Below are 13,120 nucleotides of genomic sequence, written 5' to 3' on the forward strand. Positions count from 1 at the left end.
GAATTTCAAACAATCCGTCAAAATTATTGTCCAGTAATTGAAAAACATGGTTGCTCTCTTCCAAAAATAGCACCCTCCCCAGTCTGCAGGTTGACTGTGATATTGCATCTCTGGACAAAATAACCTCAATGGAGCTGAGCAACAATACTAGCCATAGCCAGTAGCCTAGAGTGGAACTGTTTTTGGGTAAAGGCACCCATGGATTTCTAGTCTTTGACAAGTTTTTCCTTGCATTAATACTCAACTTCCAAGGAAGATCCAATTTTTAGGCAGAACAGACTGCTATCTAGGGTGCCATTGGAGGGTTGTGGGGTAGGAATCACAATTTATTATTATTTTTTTTTACCGTTTTCATTAATTATGGCTTACAAACAAGAATGGTAATTGTTGGGGAAGAGGTCAGAGGACAATTAAAGGGACTAAAAATATATATTTTTTCAAAACAGATGGTTTTAAAATACAGATATCACCCTTACCTTTAATTTTTTGGAGCAGTGGTAATCTCCTGTCCACAATCCTGCAACCAATCAATTCGTGTTGAGGTAGGCAGCACAAGGCTGCTTAGGCTTTTGATTGGCTGCAGCAGTCACATGTTGACATCACCGCAGCAGACCTGCCAAAACACTGGTAGAGCAGTGGACAGACAGTGCTGGCTGGAAAGTCAGGGTCATCAAAGTAATGCTTAGTTTATTCCTTTCATTTCCTATCATTGCCCCATTTTTTTTAAATTGAGAACAACTTTAAAACCAATGTATCTGGGCAACAAGAGAGCTTGTCCCATCCCTGACATCTTCTATGTGAATGTTTGAAAATGCAGCATGGAAAATAAGTTGTCTGATGTATTACTGTATTGTGCATACTGTATCTACAGAATAATTACATATGTGTAAAGACTCTTCCCAGCATTTTCTCATTTATTTACAAGTGCCACCATACAAATCAAACTCTGTCCTGCCCTTCCGTGTCCTAATGAATTCAATTTCTCACTTTCGGGTGTCTATCATTTATCTTGCATTTCTAATAAGTCGCTTTCAGATGAGCCTATTTCACGGTCCATACACAGAGCACAATGCATGGACCTGCTTTGAGTCTCCTGACTCGAACCAACAACTTCATTTATATGAGGCTTTGAGTTTGGGACATGAAACCCACGGCAGGTCCTTCCATTTCAGCCAGTATACGAGGCGTGAAATTTTCCTCTTGAACCATTAAAAGAAGCAAAGAAATCATCGATTACAATTTGAATAGTTCATTCACATGACTAGACTTCAACAGCTTCCTCATATCCCTATTCAAAAATGATTCAATAGGACCCAATGTTGACTTGCCCTGTGTGCCACCACTCCACAGGTATTATAATGGGACTGGAGGAAATATGTGCAAATGTGTTAAAAATTGGCTTAGTGGTAGGAAATAGGATGGTCATTAATGAAACATATTCTGATTGGGTTACCCCAGGAGTCAGTATTGGGGTCTCTTCCTTTTTAAATACACTTATTAATGACCTTTCAGAGGGCACACAAAGTAGAATTTTAATATTTGCAGATGATACTAACCTCTGCAAAGTAATCAACAAGGAGGAGATTAATTCAATATTACAGAGGATTTATTTAAGCTGGAACCTTGGGCAAAGAAATGGCAACTGAAGGTAAATGTAGAAAAATTTAAAGTCATGCACTTGGGACAATGAAACAAAATGTGCAATTATGTATTAAAAAGTAAAACACTGGGTAAAAGTGTCACTGAAAAAGACTTGGATATATTCATGGACAGAAAAGTCCAGTTTAATGACCAGTTTCAGGCAGCTTCTGCCAAGGTAAATATAATTATGGGATGCATTAAAAGAGGTATAGATGCTGAAGAACATGGTTTTACATCTTTACAAGTCACTAGTGCGACCACACTTAGAATTCTGCTGGGCTCCAGTGTATAAGAAGGACATAGCCGAACTAGAGTGGGTGCAGAGAAGAGCGACCAAGGTTATTAAGGGAATACGTGGACAAGACAGGTTATCAAACTTGGGGTTATTAAGTTTGGAAAAACAGAAGCTTAGGGATGATCTTATTACAATGTACAAAATATATGAAGGGACAGTACAGAGATCTTTTTACATCTAAGCCTACAATGACAAGGGAGCATCATCTTTGACTGAAGGAAGGTTTAATCATTATCACAGATGGCGATTTTTTACTGTTCAAGCAGTGACACTATGGATTCTTTACTGTAAGAGACTATGGAACTCTCTGCCACAATGTTTAAATGGCTGATTCAATAAACCAGTACAAGGAGGGTCTGTCTTTCTCAAATACACTGCTCAAAAAAATAAAGGGAACACAAACAACAGAATATAACTCCAAGTAAATCAAACTTCTGTGAAATCAAACTGTCCACTTAGGAAGCAACACTGATTGGCAATCAATTTCACATGCTGTTGTGCAAATGGAATAGACAATAGATGGAAATTATTGGCAATTATCAAGACACCCTCAATAAAGGAGTGGTTCTGCAGGTGGGGACCACAGACCACATCTCAGTACCAATGCTTTCTGGCTGATGTTTTCGTCACTTTTGAATGTTGGTTGTTCCTTCACATTCGTGGTAGCATGAGATGGACTCTACAACCCACAGAAGTTGCTCAGGTAGTGCAGCTCATCCAGGATGGCACATCAATGCGAGCTGTGGCAAGAAGGTTTGCTGTGTCTGTCAGCGTAGTGTCCAGAGGCTGGAGGCACTACCAGGAGACAGGCCAGTACACCAGGAGACGTGGAGGGGGCCGTAGGAGGGCAACAACCCAGAAGCAGGACCACTACCTCTGCCTTTGTGCAAGGAGGAACAGGAGGAGCACTGCCAGAGCCCTGCAAAATGACCTCCAACAGGCCACAAATGTGCATGTGTCTGCACAAATGGTTATAAACCGACTCCATGAGCGTGGGATGAGGACCCGATGTCCACAGATGGGGGTTGTGCTCACAGCCCAACACCGTGCAGGATGCTTTGCATTTGCCACAGAACACCAGGATTGGCAAAGTCACCACTGGCGCCCTGTGCTCTTCACAGATGAAAGCAGGTTCACACTGAGCACATGTGACAGACGTGACAGAGTCTGGAGACGCCGTGGAGAGCGATCTGCTGCCTGCAACATCCAGCATGACCGGTTTGGCAGGGGGTCAGTAATGGTGTGGGGTGGGATTTCTTTGGCAATTGGCTCGCCAGAGGTAGCCTGACTGCCATTAAGTACCGAGGTGAGATCCTCAGACCCCTTGTGAGACCATATGCTGGTGAGGTTGGCCCTGGGTTCCTCCTAATGCAGGAAAATGCCAGACCACATGTGGCTGGAGTGTGTCAGCAGTTCCTGCAAGATGAAGGTATTGAAGCTATGGACTGGCCCGCCCGTTCCCCAGACCTGAATCCGATTGAGCACATCTGGGACATCATGTCTCGCTCCATCCACCACAGACTTCCAGGAGTTGGCGGATGCTTTAGTCCAGGTCTGGAAGGAGATCCCACAGGAGACCATCCGCAACCTCATCAGGAGCATGCCCAGGCGTTGTAAGGAGGTCATCCAGGCACGTGGAGGCCACACACAATACGGAGCCTCATTTTGACTTGTTTTAAGGACATTACATCAAAGTTGGATCAGCCTGTAGTGTGTTTTTCCACTTTAATTTTGAGGGTGACTCCAAATCCAGGCCTCCATTGGTTAATGAATTTGATTTCCATTGATGATTTTTGTGTGATTTTGTTGTCAACACATTCAACTTTGTACAGAACAAAGTATTCAATGAGAATATTTCATTCATTCAGATCTAGGATGTGTTATTTGAGTGTTCCCTTTATTTTTTTGAGCAGTGTATAATATCGGTCATGGGTACTGGATTCTGAGATGGGACGTTGATTCAAGGAACTAGTCTGATTACAGTTTGTGGAGTCTGAAAGGAATTTTTCCCCTAATATGGGGCAATTAGCATCTGCCTCATGGGAGTTTTTGCCTTCCTCTTGATCATCATGTTAGAGTAGTGACTTCTTTAAACCTTACAACTATGAACTATCCAATATGCTACTAATGTCCATACTTAGACACTGACAAGCAAAGTAATGGGCAGTATCGACATTACAGACTTTTGGCGGATGCACCCTAGACATGAAATGCTTAAAGCGAAGGTCAGATCAGTATCATTAGCTCAAAACTGCAAACACTGATTACGCAAGAACCACAAGATGGATTTCTTCACATCGGGTATCATATTAATCAGTGAAGCAGCCCCAACATGACACTGCCTGTAATTTACTTAGCAAAATCCTTCTGACAGGTTCGCTTTAAAGTAAAAAAGATCCAACTGGAAATAGAAATGTACACAAGGTTGTATAGAAGAAATATTGCCGTCATTTTAATTAAAATGTCTTTCCAGTTCTTTTCAGGGTTCATTTGGTTTTCTCCTTTTACAGATGTTGAGTATTGCAGATGACCAACTTGTCACACCTTATATTTTTCTTTGCCTTTTTCACTGATGATACATAAATGCTGCAAAATCCAAAATGAAAAATGATTATAGATGACTGACTATATTAATTAATAATCACAGCAATGCATTGACTTTAGGTCACCATTGGATTTATTCATATTACACTATCTACCTTTATTTCATTTTATGTTACACTATCTACCTTTATTTATCAGTAGTGTTGAGCCACCCCCGTAGTGTTCGAGTTCGGTTCGGTTCGTCGAACACCCGTGTGTTCGCCGAACTGTTCGTCGAACACCTTCGAACACCGTTAAATCCAATGGCAGGCAAACAAAAACACATAGAAACACATAGAAAACACCTTCAAAGGTGTCCAAAAGCTGACAAACTGCTCAGAAGACACAACTAACACATGGAAAAGTGACAAGTACATATAGTCATGCGAAAAGAAAAGAGGTGGAGGAGTAAAAGGAGGGGGAGACACAGATATAGGCATGTCATGCCCTTCTAAAATCCAAAAAGTGAGAAGCCGAGACGGCCAGTCCGCTCCTGCCCGTGCCACCTCCGTGTCGCCGGGTTTGTGCCAGAGCCGCGGTGAACCCTGACGGCCAGCCCCCCTCTCCCAATACTGGTGCCTGTCCGCTGGTGGGTCGAGAGAGCCCCCCTGTGGCGGAGGCAGCTCTAAGCTTTTTAATTTAAATTGTCCCTCTAATTTGAATGAATACACTTTAAATCCATTTACAAGGATCTATTGGAGGGCAAGTCTCATGCCAGCAGCCGCGTAATTCCAGCTCCAGTAGCGTCCACTAAAGCTGCTGCAGTTAAAAAGCTTTTATAAGGATCGAGCTCGGCTGTCCACCGCAAGGCATCCTAGTGCCAGTCCCAGCCCCTATGCCTTGGGGTGCCTCCTGATGCTCTTCACTAAGTATCCCGTGGTCCCGAAGCATTTCCTTTGAAAAAATTAAGTGTCCAAACTACAGGTGGTGTAGCTTGCTTAACAGCCGGGATAATCCGCTGACTAGCAGACACTGCTACTAGGCACAAAGTATTTCCTGGGCTAGATGCAGTTAAAAATTTGTAAGTAGATACTCTCGTTGGATGCTGAGAAAGCATTCCATAGAGTCTCCTGGCACGCCATATATGATTCTCTTAAAAAGCTTGGGGTAGGGGTCTAGGGGACCCTTTTATAGCCAAAATCACGGCCCTGTATCACAATACGTCACCTAGGCTGAAGATAAATGGAACTGTAGCACCGAGGGCTCGGTTGCTACAGACGTATTGCACCTCACCCAGAGGTGTGATATCTCACTCTCAGATAAGGATGGAGTGTGGATCAGGACCCGACACCTGCATGCATTACACCACATTGCCGTGGGGCAGGGTGACCAATATGCCCCTGAGATGGGCACGACAGTCCCTGTCCCTGGCTGGAGTAGGGGGAGGGAACACTGAGGAAGGGGAACCCTGCAGTGCAGGAGCAGGGAGGAAGCAGTTCCTGGGTGCATTGAGAAGGGAGTATAAAAGGTGGGCACCATCTTAGTTCAGTGCAGAGAAGTCTGAGCAGAAGTGGCAGGGAGCAGGGGCTCTGCATGAGCTCTGCTCCGGAGGCGGGCCTAGTAACAGAGGCCCAGGCCTGCAAGAGGGAGAAGGAAGGAAGAGGAGCGGAGAAGGCTCCAGGAACGAGGAATGAAGGGATCCCAGGGGTGCGGACGGGCGAGTCGCCACCGCACGCCCGAATCCACCTGCGTGGAGGGGTCAGGCCAAAGGGGGAGACCGGTCCCCGAACTAGTGGAGGCAGGAAACGACCCTCAGCTAGAAACCAGAGGCTCTGACATTTTATGTGGCGCAGCCCCTTGCTCCACCCGCTAGGAAGGCACCACATAGGGTCAGGGAAACTGGCGCCAAGTTTACCCAGAGGAGGCCCGAGGCAGCCGGACAGAAGTGTTGGTAAGAAAGGCCAGACAAAGGACACACAAAGGGGGTCCTGTGAAGCGCTCCAAAGTTATCTGGGAGTTGTCTGAGCCCCTCACCTGGTGAGCACAGTACGACGTGGGCAGCCGTTACCTGCAGACGTGGTCTGGATAATAAGAACTGTGAGTAAAGGCCCTGAACTGCATCACTGACTCCGTGTCGTTACTGCTGCTGCCCTGCACCATCACCCCCATCCTCCGCATACACTGCCCTGAGGCTATACTCCCGTGGGGAGTTATGCTACGCTCTGCTGCACCCACAACACCAGCCTTAGCGGTCTGCCCGGTAGCGGCGGTTCACTCTGACCGCAATCCACGGGTGGCGTAGTCGGACATTTAAACATCAAAACCACATAAATAGTTCCGCCACTGGTTTGACCGCCCTGAGCCACGGAACCGGATCGCCGCCACGAAGACTACAACCACCAGCATCCACCAAAAAGGGTCCGGCTCCGGGTGTCCCAAGGCCCAGGGGGTGCGTCAGAACATTTTCATCACCTTTCACAATCACCAATGGGACAAGGCAGGGATGTCCTCTGTCCCCTCTCTTATACATCCTAGTGACGGAGCACCTGCTCTCATCAATTCGCCATAACCCCAATATTAGGTGGATTGAGGTGGGAGGCACCGAGTACAAGTGCTCTCTATTTGCTGATGATGTCCTAGTATATATCACTCAATCACATATATCCATCCCTGCTGTTATGGCTGAAATAGATCACTTTGTTACATGGTAAAATTTTAAAATCAATGCAGCGAAGTCTGAGGCCCTCGATGTCTCCCTCCCTAAATCCATATAGGATTCCATCCAGTCCAACTTTCCCTTTGCCTGGCCCTCACAGGGTATCAAATACTTAGGAATTCCTATTCATAGAGACCTCTCCCATCTATGTTATCTTAATTTTGGGCCCTTTATTGAACAATTCCATACAGACCACGGTTGGCAAGTTAGAACTGTAAGATTCACTACGTGAACCACTGGTGTTTTGTGGAAAAGCACATGTACACCGCGTTCCAAATTATTATGCAAAAAGTGTTTAGGAGTGATAAGGGAAGAATTTGTTTGTTTGTCAGTTAAACTCATTGATGGTGATGTGTGTCAGGGCTCTTTATATCACTGTAAGCAATTGCAGACACCTGTGCTAATTAGTTTGGCAGGTGTGTCCAATGAAAGGCAAGACTACTTAAGAAGGCTCTCTCACATTATTAAGCAGCCTACATTTTCTGCCAAAATGGGAAAGAAAAAGGATGTGTCGGCTGCTGAGAAGCAACAAATTGTGGAGTGTTTAGGTCAAGGCATGACTACAATCAACATTGTGCGATGATCAGGATGAAGTGTCTTGGCAATCAAGAAGTATGTAGCTGATTCACAGTACACACGTGTGCGTGCTGATAAGGGCAAATTGAGGACTCTTTCCTACAGGCAATTACGTCAGGTTGAAAGAGCAGCGGCAAAAAAGCCTTGTCATAGCAGCAGACAAGTTTTTGAAGCTGCTTGTGCCTCCAACGTCCCCCGAACAACAAGATGCAGGGTCCTTCAGAGGTTTGCAGCTGTGCATATGCCATCCTGTCGACCTCCTCTATCCACTTCACACAAGCAGAAACGGCTCCAGTGGGCCAAACATTACATGAAGACTGATTTCAAAACTGTTTTGTTCACGGATGAGTGCCGTGCAGCGCTCGATGGTCCAGATGAATGGAGTGGAGGATGGCTGGTTGATGGACACCCCACGCAAACACGGCTACAGCGCCAACAAGGAGGAGGTGGAGTAATGTTTTGGGCTGGAATCATGGGGAGAGAGATTGTCGGCCCCTTTAGGATCCCTGAAGGCGCTAAAGATGAACTCCATAATGTATGTGGATTTTCTCAAACAGCACTTCCTGCCATGGTTCAAGAAGAAGAACCGTGTATTTCACAGCAAGATCATTTTTCTGCATGATAATGCACCATCTCATGCTGCACATAAAACATCTGCATCTCTGGCTGATATGGGCATAAAAGGGGACAAACTTATGGTGTGACCCCCATGCTCCCCTGACCTCTACCCCATTCAGAACCTTTGGAGCATCATTAAAAGGAGTGTCTATGATGGCGGGAGGCAGTTCACATCTAAGCAACAGCTCTGGGAGGGTATTCTGTCCTCATGCAAAACAATTGAAGCAGAAACCATCCAAAACCTGACAAATTCAATGGACGAGAGAGTTCAGAAGCTCCTTTCGAACAAGGGGTCCTATGTGAAAATGTAACATCACCTAGAATAAAGTTTTGAGTTGAAAACTGTTTGATTTCAGTTTCTAACAACCTGCTAATGCTTATAATTTCAAAAATGACCATTTTTTTGGTCTTTATTAAAATGAAAAGGTTGATCGAAAAGTTTGGGGGATCTAAGAGTGTGGCAACCCAGTAGTCATGATTACTTCGAATTCTGACAATATGAGGGTCATGCTGCAGGTAGTGCAGCAAGAAGGCACTTATGTGTCTTGCGCATCTCGGAGCCCCAAAATTATTTTCCGGGCTAGATGCAGCTAAAAATTATTTTTAATTTTAAATCTGGTGAAGCTTATTATAGATGGCCTAATAGGATCAGTGCTGCACACTGCTACAAAGCCCAAATTATTTTCCAGTCAAGATACAGATAAACATGATTAGTAATTTGAAAGCTTAAAACGGTTGGTAGGGTGATTTTAACCAATCATCAAGCTTTTACTCTCCCCAGGATGACACAGGGGTAGAAAAGTCGTTTCGGATCCATGATTTGTTCATCTTTATGAACGTGAGTCTGTCTACATTATCAGTGGAGAGCCGCGTGCGCTTATCTGTCAGCACACCACCAGCAGCGCTGAACACACGTTCAGACAGAACGCTGGCTGCGGGGCATGACAAGATCTCCAAGGCGTAAGTGGCTAGCTCCGGCCATTTATCCAGATTGGAAGCCCAAAAAGAGCAAGGGTCCAGTGACACAGTCGTGGCTTCAATGTTTACTTGGAGATACTCCTGTACCATCGTCTCTAGGCGTTGACTATGTGTCAGACTTCTTGTCTCCTGTGGCCTTGCAAAGGATGGGCTAAAAAAGTGGTGAAATGATTCCGCAAAATTGATGTTACCAGCAGATACTGTGGTTCTGTTACGGTTTGAGTGCTGAACACTTGACGGTCCCACAGTTGGCAAGTTGGAACTGTGAGATTCACTACGTGCACCACTGGTATTTTGTGGAAAAGCACATGTAAGATTCTGCAACAGTCTCTGCTGATACTCCTGCATGCGTGCATCCCTTTCTATGGCAGGAATAATTTCTGCAAATTTACTTTTGTACCGGGGATCTAACAGTGTGGCAACCCAGTAGTCAGGATTATTTCTAATTCTCACAATTCGAGGGTCATGTTGCAGGTAGTGCAGCAAGAAGGCACTCATGTGTGTTGCGCATCCAGGAGCACCAAGTCCCTGTTGTGTTGGTGGCGAGGTAACAATAATGCTTCCTTCCTCTGTCCTCTCCCCCCAACCTCGCACAACAGAAATGTGATCAAGGTCTCCCTCATCTGATGAGTCTTCCATCAGTTCGTCCTCCACTTCTTCCTGGGCTCCTGCACCTTCCTCACTAGTTTGGCTGCTACCATGCGCCCTGGTAAAATCATCTCCCCCACCCTCACATGCCTGCCGCCCTGGTGCTGCCGACCGTCTGGACCTTGCAGATGTTAGCCCTTCCGCATACAACTCCTCCTCCTCTACTTCCTCCACCTCCTCTTGTGCCACCACCTGACTCCGAATTCTGTTTAACATGTGCTCCAGCATGTAAATCACCGGAATAGTCATGCTGATAATGGCATCGTCAGCACTAAACATCTTCGTCGCCATTTCAAAACTGTGCAGAAGGGTGCATAGGTCCCTGATCTGAGACCACTCCTCCAGCGTGATTTGCCCCACCTCTGAATCTCGTTGGCCCAGGCTATACGTCAGAACGTATTGCACCAGGGCTTGTCGGTGCTGCCACAGTCGCTGCAACATGTGCAGAGTTGAATTCCACCGGGTAGGCACATCGCATTTTAGCCGGTGAAGTGGCAGGCCCAACGACTTCTGTAGAGATGTAAGTCGCTGAGCTGCGGGATGCGAACGGCGGAAGTGAGCACACAGCGACCGTGCCCTCTGCAGAAGGCCATCTAGTCTGGGATAGTGGGCTAAAAATTGCTGGACAACCAGGTTCAACACGTGAGCCATACAAGGCACGTGTGTGACATTGCCCCGGCGAAGGGCCACACCCAGGTTTGCAGCATTGTCGCACACGGCCTTCCCTGGTTTCAGGTCCAGTGTGTTATGTTCTGCTACCAAAGCTAAGGAAAGAGAGGAGATCTGTCCCTACTATAAGACTCAGCTGAATCCCTACGATGTAACAGGGAACCTGATCCTGCGATCAGACCTGCTAAAGTCCTAATCTAGTCTGTACGGAGACCTATAGATTTGGGGAGGGAATCCCTACAAGTACTAAGGACTGGGAGGAATATGGGACACCTCCTAACAGAAATAGCAGCAGACAGACGAACAAACAAAAATAGATAGAACCTAGAGGTCCGTAGACCAAGCAAACTAACAGAGTTAGATACAGAGCACAGGCTAGCTAGAAAGTAGATATACAATGAAGTCCAGCAAAGCCAGAAGGGCGGAGCAGGATTAAATAGGCCAACAAGGTCATGTGACCAGCAAAGGAAAAAAACCTAACAGCAAGGTTCTAACAGTACCCCCCCTTCTAAGAGGATCCTCCGGATCCCCTAGGACCAGGCTTATCAGGAAATCTCCTGTGAAACGCTCTGATAAGTCTGGACGCGGAAACATCATCTGACCTCACCCAAGAGTTATCCTCGGGTCCGAAACCTTTCCAGGCCACAAGATACTGCAAACTACCTCTATACCGTCTAGAGTCAAGGATGCGAGAAATTTCATATTCCCCGTCCTCCACCACCGGAGGAACAGAGGCAGAGGCGTCACCATCCGACACAACAGCTTTTTTTAACAGAGAGACATGAAAGACCGGATTAATTCTCCAGGAGGTAGGAACCTCCAACCTAACAGCAGATTGGTTGACAACCTGAAGAACCTTAAAGGGCCCTACAAACTTGGGACCCAATTTCTTAGAAGGAATCCTCAACCGCAGATTCCTAGAGGACAACCAAACCATGTCACCAACAGCGAACAAAACCTCCTGTCGTTTCCTATCAAAGTAGTCTTTAGATTTTCTGTTGGCCTCCTGAAGATTACCACGCACATCCGTCCAAACTCTTTCCAAATCACCGGAAAAATTCTCCTCCTCAGGCACGGCAGATCCCAACTTGGAGAACGACCCAAACGACGGATGTCTCCCAGAACAACAAAAAAAAGGCGAACAACCAGCAGAAGAAGATGTATGATTGTTCAGAGCAAATTCGGCAAGTGGCAGAAACTCAGACCACCCCTCTTGATTGTCTGCCACAAAACAACGCAAGAACTGCTCAACATCCTGGTTTTTCCTTTCTGTCTGGCCATTAGATTCAGGATGATATCCGGACGAAAACGACAAATGAATTCCCAACCTGTCACAAAAGGCACGCCAAAAACGAGCCACGAACTGAGGACCCCTATCAGAAACAATGTCAGTAGGAACGCCATGAAGTCTGACAATTTCCTTGACAAAGGCCTTAGCGAGAGTTTTAGCGCAGGGCAGTTTGACGAAGGGAACCAAGTGACACATCTTGCTAAAACGGTCCACGACCACCCAGATGACAGTAAAACCCTCAGAGGGGGGAAGGTCAGTTATAAAGTCCATAGCCAAATGTGTCCAAGGAGCACTGGGGACCTCCAAAGGACAAAGCAACCCCGCAGCAGGAGTATGTGAGGACTTAGATCTAGCACATATAGTACATTGGCGCACCCACTTAATGACTTCCTTCTGCCATCCAGGCCACCAAAAACTGCGACCCACCAGTCTCTTGGTCTCAGAGATTCCGGGATGACCTGCCAACCGAGATTCGTGACACTCAACAAACAAATCTCTCCTAAAGGTCCCAGGCACAAACAACCTCCCATGAGGAGTGTTAGATGGGGCATTCTCCTGAGCTTTAAGAATCTCATCTTCCAAAACGGAGTCTAAAGCAGCTATCACAACACCTTCTTGTAAAATGTTTTCCTCTTTCTCAGCACCGACTATGGGAGAAAAACTGCGAGACAAGGCATCCGCCTTAACATTCTTAGTACCAGGGATGTAAGTAACGGAGAAATTAAACCGCGAGAAAAACAGTGCCCACCTAGCCTGACGGGCATTCAGGCGCTTGGCAGCGTCAAGATATATCAGATTTTTATGATCCGTAAGAACCTGAACGGGAAATTCCGCACCTTCCAAGAAGTGGCGCCAGTGTTCAAATGCGAGTTTAATAGCCAATAATTCCCGATTACCAATATCGTAATTCAATTCAGTCTCCGAAAATTTTTTTGAAAAAAATGCACAGGGATGTAATCCATCCCCGTTATCCTGAGACAATACTGCGCCAACCCCCACAGAGGAAGCATCAACCTCAACCAAAAACGGCCTAGTAACATCAGGCTGCATAAGGATGGGAGCAGAGGTGAACCTCTCCTTGAGATACACAAAAGCTTCAATGGCCTCAGAAGACCACTGAACCGCATCAGCACCTTTCCTGGTGAGATCAGTCAGAGGTTTGACA

General features: G+C 46.1%; 1 protein-coding gene across 1 annotated transcript in view; it reads right to left on the minus strand.

Moving 5' to 3' along the window:
• Positions 1-1,584: 1,584 nt before the first annotated feature.
• PRTFDC1 (phosphoribosyl transferase domain containing 1) overlaps positions 1,585-13,120 on the minus strand; it is a 77,974-nt gene continuing 66,438 nt past the window's right edge. The window contains exon 10 of the mRNA XM_073677526.1: positions 1,585-4,522. Coding sequence (XP_073533627.1) covers positions 4,475-4,522 — 48 coding nt within the window. The 3' untranslated portion in view covers positions 1,585-4,474. The remainder of the gene's footprint in view (positions 4,523-13,120) is intronic.

Source organism: Phyllobates terribilis, unplaced genomic scaffold, assembly GCF_046119375.1.
Source record: "Phyllobates terribilis strain yellow unplaced genomic scaffold, ASM4611937v1 Scaffold_4__5_contigs__length_816908805, whole genome shotgun sequence".
NCBI classification, from domain to species: Eukaryota; Metazoa; Chordata; class Amphibia; order Anura; family Dendrobatidae; genus Phyllobates; species Phyllobates terribilis.